Raw genomic sequence first — 7,036 nt, 5'->3', positions numbered from 1 at the left:
ACCTCCACACACACCCAACTCCCTACCCAGGGAAACATCCCAGAAATGTATTTCACCAAAAGCTTTCTGGGCAGGGTCCTTTCCAGCCTCTCCAGGCCCCAGATGCAGATGGCAGAGCTCTGACAGTGGGATTAGCTTTAGGAGGTGTCCCCTCAGGGTTCACTTGGTTCATTTCCACTCCTCACCGTACCTTGTAGTTGCCTGGGTCATAGGTAAGTGCGTTTCCAAGGTGTTCAAAAGCCTTCTGGTAATCCCCAGTCTGGCAAAAGAAGTACATAAGCATCAGAAATTCAGGAGTAAGGGGAGTTAAGAAGGAGAATACAGGTTTTTTGGGCACCAGGATTTCTGGTTCAGTTATACAGTGAGAAGAGTGAGTTTTATGGTGCTCCCATCACACACGTGTTCCTGTTTGACAATCCACAGAACAGATTCTAAGAATTTATTTGACTTGGCTGGATTCACTGTTCTGACCCAACCAAAGGTTTCCAGAGAGTTTGTACTCTGACTTTTTCACACACAAATGAGCTCTGGGTTCACAGGTCTCCGCTCCTTTATCCCAGAAAAGAGGCTACACACTGCTACTCTGCACATCCCCAATTCCCTCACCACAAATTCCTCACTCCCCAGGGCTCTCCTGTTCAGGTGACAAACCCTTCCCTTGTCTTCTCATGGACTGCAGGTGTTAGTGGGCATCACTGTGGCCATATATGAGCATGTGAAAGCTTGGAATTGCTTAAATCCTATGGATCAGAACCAGAGGAGCTCCAAGGTCCCTTCCAAACCAAGCCATCCTGTGATTCTGTGGTTTCACCTGAATTCACCTAAAGCTCATCTCATTCCACCCCCTGCCATGGACAGGGGCATCTTCCACTGTCCCAGGCTGCTCCAAGCCCTGTCCAGCCTGGCCTTGGGCACTGCCAGGGATCCAGGGGCAGCCCCAGCTGCTCTGGGCACCCTGTGCCAGCCCCTCCCCGCCCTCCCAGGGAACAATTCCTTCCCAATATCCCATCCAGCCCTGCCCTCTGGCACTGGGAAGCCATTCCCTGTGTCCTGTCCCTCCATGCCTTGTCCCCAGTCCCTCTCCAGCTCTCCTGGAGCCCCTTTAGGCCCTGCAAGGGGCTCTGAGCTCTCCCTGGATCCTTCTCCTCTCCAGGTGAGCACCCCCAGCTCTCCCAGCCTGGCTCCAGAGCAGAGGGGCTCCAGCCCTGGGAGCAGCTCCAGGGCCTCCTCTTCCTTTCAGGCACTACTGCCTATTCTTCTTTGCTTGTTCCCTCTTTGGGAAGATTACTTCTGGAATAATCCAGCCCTTCCCATCCATTTCACAGACACAAGGATAAGCACACCTTTGTTATTTAAATTGATTCTGATTTTCCTTTATGGTGCATTAACACTCACAATTTCATGGCTGCTTTTTCAGGATAACTTGCAAGACTCCTGCTGCAGAAACAAGGTAATGCCTAGTCATGTTTTGTTATACTTGGAGGATTTATAACAGAGTTAGGGGTGGTTGCCAGACAGAATTCCTGCTCTGGCTCTGGTCCAGGGAATCAGCTTGCTTTTAGCAGCAATGAGAAGATACAGAAAAGCAAGTTCTGCCCTGTTAAATTCAGTCTGTAGAGAAGCATGTGCAAGTCACAGGAAGGTGGACAGAAATTAACTCTGTAAAAAACCCAACATGTTTCTATTGAAAATAATTAAGTTTTTGTAACAGTAACAGCATTTAGTACCTGCAGGTACAGTAGGCCCAGGGCTGTGAGGAGGTCTGTGTTTTCTGGAGAGAACCTGGAACACAAAAGCCAAAGGGCTGGGTTTGCTTTTCAGCCCTTCCAGAACAGGGTAAACACAGAACATGGAATTCTGATGCTACATTACTGTGGTATCACTTCAGGAAATTAAACTGTTATTATTAAAAACAAATATTAGAACAACTGCCATCACGGGGACTTCCTTTGAATAACATCACACCTCAGCTTCCCAAATATCTTCTGGGTATCAGTGGGAAGGCAGCAAGGCTCTGTGAAATAGATCTGGATACATAATAAGATAATGTGGTTTTGTTAAGCTTCAAAGTGAGTCTGAATCAGTGACCTGGAAATACAAAATGGGATTTTCCATCATCTCTCATAAACCACCCTGTAAATCCATCCCTCCTAAGCCTCTTGGGCCATGTAGGACAGGCAATCCTCAGCATTCCTGATGGATCCTACATACTCCTCATCAGAATTTTAATTCACCGTATAAAAAGATCCCAAATAAATAGGATGGAAACCACAACAAAAAAGGAGAAAGCAGAGAGAGACACTATTTGTGGTCTCACTCACCTCAACAGGCGTCAGCTTTTAATTCCCTGCTACCAAGACTTAAAAAAATCTGATCTGCACACTTACACTGGCACCTCTACACCTCAACCAGAACAAAACCACCTGTGCCTGGTGGAACATAAACATGGAATAACTGACTATCCTGGAGCTGGAAACAGCAAGAAAAATGTAATAGGCAGATGAGACAAAAAAAAACCCCAGGAATAAACAGGAATGAAGAAGAAAGGAGGGCAGGGGGGCACCAGGATAAGAATATAAACCTGGGAAGATGCTTAGCAAGGATTATTTATGTAATAGACATTCTAGATTAGTCCAAATGTCTGCCCAACCCCACCCGCTGTCAGGCAGCAGCCGAGGGCAGACGTGAGCAGACACTACATGGGTACTCCAGTGGCTCCCAACACGCTCCTGATTTTCTTTCCAGTGCTGGCCTCCATGGCAAAGCGACATTTGACAGCACTGGTAATGCTTGGGAATGCCCTAAAACAAGGACAGGTGGGCACTGAGGAGCACTGAAGGGGTGGGAGAAATTCCCTGTGCACCAGCACATCTCCCTCAGCCACAAAGTGCTCTGAGGGAAAGCAGCAAGTGACAGCCAGCCAGTGACTGTGGAGGGACAGTCAGGGTTACATCGTTCTGGGAGATAAACCTTTGGGATGGAGGAAGTCAGTTTTGGATCACTTTGCTCCCAGGCATCTCCGTCCATTTGTTATTCCACTTTTTTTTCTGGCAGCCCTTCCAACAGCTCCCTTCTTCCCTGCCACACTGTCAGCAGGAGCAGAGACAGCTCAAGTGCTTGGAAGCGCCAGCTTTGCTCAGAGCCTCCGTAATTACCATTAGCTTTTTAATCATGGCCTCAATTCAGATCTGGGACACCAATCAATTTTCTCCTGGCATAGGATGGGAATGGGCAGATGGAAAAAAGGGATATTTCTTACTCTACAGCTTTCTTATATATTTCAATGGCTTTATCCATCTCCCCCTCCAAGAGGTGAATTTTGCCCAGCATCATGTAGGTCAGGTCGTGTCTGTTGAGCTCCAGGGCATTGTTGAGTTGGTCTCGTGCCTAAAAACACAACCACAGAGAGTAAAAAAACAATAAATGATTACAGAGCCCTCAGCAAAGCAACAGCCCACGAGTAATCCCCAACAGCCAGGGAAGGAGGACAGCCAACAAACACCCCCTGAGCCTGGGGAACACAACCTCCAGCCCAGCTAATCCTTGGAACAAGCTCTGCACTGGCAGCCACCTGCTTTTAGGGGCAGCAAAAGGCAACACCTTCAAGGCAAGCAAGAGGCAATGGCCTCCCAAGGAGGAGATGAGCACAGGCCTGTTCCTGGATTTGAGTTTGTTTGGCTTGAGGGATGCTCTGGATCTGTTGGGTGAACTGATACTTTTTCTTCCTTCAAATGCTTATTCCAGCAGTGAGCAAGTGAAAATCTGAGTGGAGATGTCAGCAGGTCCCAGTTGGGAAGGTGTTAGTGCAGCCAACAAACCCCAAGTGTGAACCCACACTCCAGAGGTTGGTTTTTTACAGGGATGCCTCAAACAGGGAGCACAGCTGGGGTTTGCTGCAAGGGCCACAGCACCCCACCAGCAAGAGCAGCAGGGAGCAGCTGGGCCAAATTGGGAACAAAAAGGGTCTAAATGCTGTTTTTTCCCTTACAAAGTAGCTGGATTAGAGACAGCTCAGTGCTCACCAGCAGCACTCAGGGGATGGTTAAGTAAGGAACTGGGAATGGCGTGCTCAGACCTGGGAATAAAACTGCATTTGAACCTCCAGAACTCCTTTACTAACTCCAGATTTAGTTCAAAAGGAGCTTCAGACAGAGGAGCAAAACCTTCCCATGGAGGCAAAAAAGACCTGCTGCACCTCCAGCAAACAATCCCCTAACTCCTTCCCTCTGAATCCTGCCAGCCCCAAGGAGCTGAGGCTTCCTTCAGGAACTCTCTGCATGGGGTGCAGGAGTTTGTGCTGGGGAAATGGTTCGGGGTTTTACCACCATCCTTCTCTTGCTTCAAGAGGATGGACCTGGATTGCTGCTCCTACAAAGCCAGCAGTGTGCCTGGGTCTGACTTTAAACGGCTCAGAGACAGAAGCAGCTCTTGTTGGAGCACCGCCCATTTTCTGTCTAGTTTGACGTTTCTCAAGCACTCCCTTTAAAACCAGCAATGTTCTCTGAAAAATCTTAAATTTCAGAAAAAGCCTCTGGCCCTGCCACAAGCTGATCTCCCTTTATCCAACCTCACTGACTTGCAGCTGACTCAAAGTAATTCAGCACACAAATGGAAACAGAGACAGCTCACAAACCTTTGCTCCCAGAAACAAACACTGAAGCAAAAAACTTCCTTGATACCTCTTGCTGCAAATGATCCATTTCAAGCTACCAAAGACAGTGACATTTCTGGGATGCTTCCTGCTTCCCACTGGCATTACCTTGTTGAAGTGTTTCAGGTACATGTAGCACACACCCAGGTTGTGGCTGATCTCCTGCATGGGAAAAAAAAAACAAACCAAAAAACCAAATCAGCACAAGGTAAGAAATATAAAATCTGACAACACTGACCCAGAGCAGGAGAGCCCTATGCCTGCCCACACCCTTCTTGCTTTGTAGAACAAGTAAACCTATAAATTCCAGTTACTTCAGGCACCTACAGAGCTTAAGCGGAGTTGTACACAAAACATTACAGGCCACTGAGACAAAAACCACAGAAATGACAAATCTCTTTTAAGAGAGACCAGACATTTCTCTTCAGAGAACAAGGAGCACAGATCGGTTTCTTCACCATGGTGTCACTCTCTAAAACCAGGAAAGCTGCCCTCATGGGTGACTCAGTCTGGCTGTACATCAGTAGGATATGCACAGTGTCCAACCCAGCTGGACAAAACTGGAAGATGTGCCTCATTTTCCAAAACACAACTTGAGCACTGGAGTATCTGATATCCCTCTGGCATCCTACACAGTTTTGCACAGGGAGGAAGATCCCTTAGGGATCCTAAACACACTGGTGACACTGTAGGGATCGTCCGTGCCCCTAATTCCTCACCCACAGTTTAACACACAAGGCACCTTCCCCACCCCAGCACATCCCTCAAAAGCAAGGTCCTCCCATTCCTGATTTTATTCTGGTGAGCATTTCACTGATTCACCATCTTAGACAGCCCTGACCTTTCACAGGAAACTCTCTTATTTCCCCATTAACCTGTTTTCCTCCACGCAGCCTCTGCAGCTGTGCAGAACTGAATCAGAGACTCTGGGCTGCTGTGGATTGCAGAATGAGGGAAGAGCACAGCCTGGCTGTGCTTCCAGTGCTGAGCCAGGAACTGGGAATAACTCATCCAAATACCCACTGGCACCTGCCTGCCGGGCTGTAAACAGGGTTACAGGCATGCCAAGCACTGGGAATGCAGGTGGGGAAAAGACTCATGATACAAAAGGTTTGTGAGTTGTCTGGCACAGGGTAAGTCAAATTAACACCAAAGTTATCCTTGTATCCTGAATTTTAGATGTACTGAGAAACAAAGGAATGAGCTCACATATTGCAAACCTACTTTAGAAACACTTCTGCAGGCAAAACAGGCAGCTGCAGAAGGCTGCAAGGCATGGCCTCTCCCTCACCCACTGTCCCACCTTTCCCTTTGCAATGCTTTTGTCCTTTTATACATAAGAGTTAATTTAATCACTGCTCCTGTATATGGTGTTTTGCATTATGAAAGCTTTCCCAATTACTCAAGCAAGTTTTAATAACCGACGTTTCCAAATTCTCCCCATACTTCCCTTAAAGTACAGATGTGGTTATGTTAAAATGATCCTTTGCAAAGCTCAAACACGTTGCTCAATTCTCTGTGCCCCAAGCCAACGCGTGGGATTTGGCTCCTGTGATCCAAACCGGGCTCAGACCACAGGCAGTGTGAGCTCACCTTGGCTTGGGACAAGCTTGCAGCTATTACAAGGACCTGCAACTCCCTGAACACTCACCCAGTCCTTCGCATCGAGTTTTGCTGCTTCATTGTACACTTCGATGGCTGCCTTGTGCTTCCCCAGGAGAAACCTGCAGAAGGATTGCAATGCTTATGTTTTTCCTGTGTTCAGACCTTGCTGTGCAGCCACTATCACCTCTGCCAGTGAGAAATGATCCTATCTGCTGCTTCTCCAGACATCTGCAGGAGAAGTTTACAACCTCAGCACTGCTCCCCCTGAGGACCAAGGTCATCCATCCTGGCACTGGTGGGGATGTAAGGAATGAATGCCCAGGCTCTGCAGCCTGCTTTTGTCTCCAAGGAAAGAGACAGGTGCCCTAACACAACATCCAGAGACAGAAAAGGGTCTGTAGGGCAAGTCTGCCCAGCTCAGGTCAGCACCTGTAGCTCTGGACCTTGAAATCAGTATCACCTTTCTGCTTGAAGCCCAAAGGAAAAGACAACAGCAGCCAGGCAGATAACAGAGATTCTGCTTAAAGAACAACCCACGCTTCTGGAAGCCAAGCCAAGTGTTGATAAGGAGGAAACATGTCTGGAATCAAGCAGCCTAAGAGAAAAACAAAGCATGGAAGGTCCTGGGTGGCACATCCAAGAGAAACAACAAATAAAACACCACTCACAGGGATCGTGCCACCTGCTTGAGGTTGTCAGCGCTTCGAGGGTTCAGAATGGAACATGTCTGGAAAAGTTCAAGAGATTCTTGAATTTTCCCCTCCAAGCGAAATATCAAAG

The 7,036-nt window shown here is 47.9% G+C and overlaps 1 protein-coding gene across 3 annotated transcripts in view; it reads right to left on the bottom strand.

Annotated features, from left to right (window-relative positions):
* The window catches only part of BBS4 (Bardet-Biedl syndrome 4), a 33,526-nt gene that overhangs the window by 8,767 nt on the left and 17,723 nt on the right, over nt 1-7,036 (bottom strand). Inside the window, exons 4-9 of one of the 3 annotated variants that reach the window (XM_008631305.2) lie at nt 6,925-7,036; nt 6,303-6,375; nt 4,760-4,813; nt 3,260-3,387; nt 1,728-1,782; nt 191-259 (exon numbers count right to left, since the gene is read on the bottom strand). In XM_008631305.2, coding sequence (XP_008629527.1) covers nt 191-259; nt 1,728-1,782; nt 3,260-3,387; nt 4,760-4,813; nt 6,303-6,375; nt 6,925-7,036 — 491 coding nt within the window. The remainder of the gene's footprint in view (nt 1-190; nt 260-1,727; nt 1,783-3,259; nt 3,388-4,759; nt 4,814-6,302; nt 6,376-6,924) is intronic. The other 2 variants (XM_017731137.1, XM_017731135.1) reach the window with 2 other exon arrangements.

The sequence above is a fragment of the Corvus brachyrhynchos genome, unplaced genomic scaffold (genome assembly GCF_000691975.1).
Source record: "Corvus brachyrhynchos isolate BGI_N302 unplaced genomic scaffold, ASM69197v1 scaffold164, whole genome shotgun sequence".
Taxonomy (NCBI): Eukaryota; Metazoa; Chordata; class Aves; order Passeriformes; family Corvidae; genus Corvus; species Corvus brachyrhynchos.
Note: the sequence above shows the minus strand (reverse complement) of the source record. Positions and strands in the feature narration are given on the sequence as shown.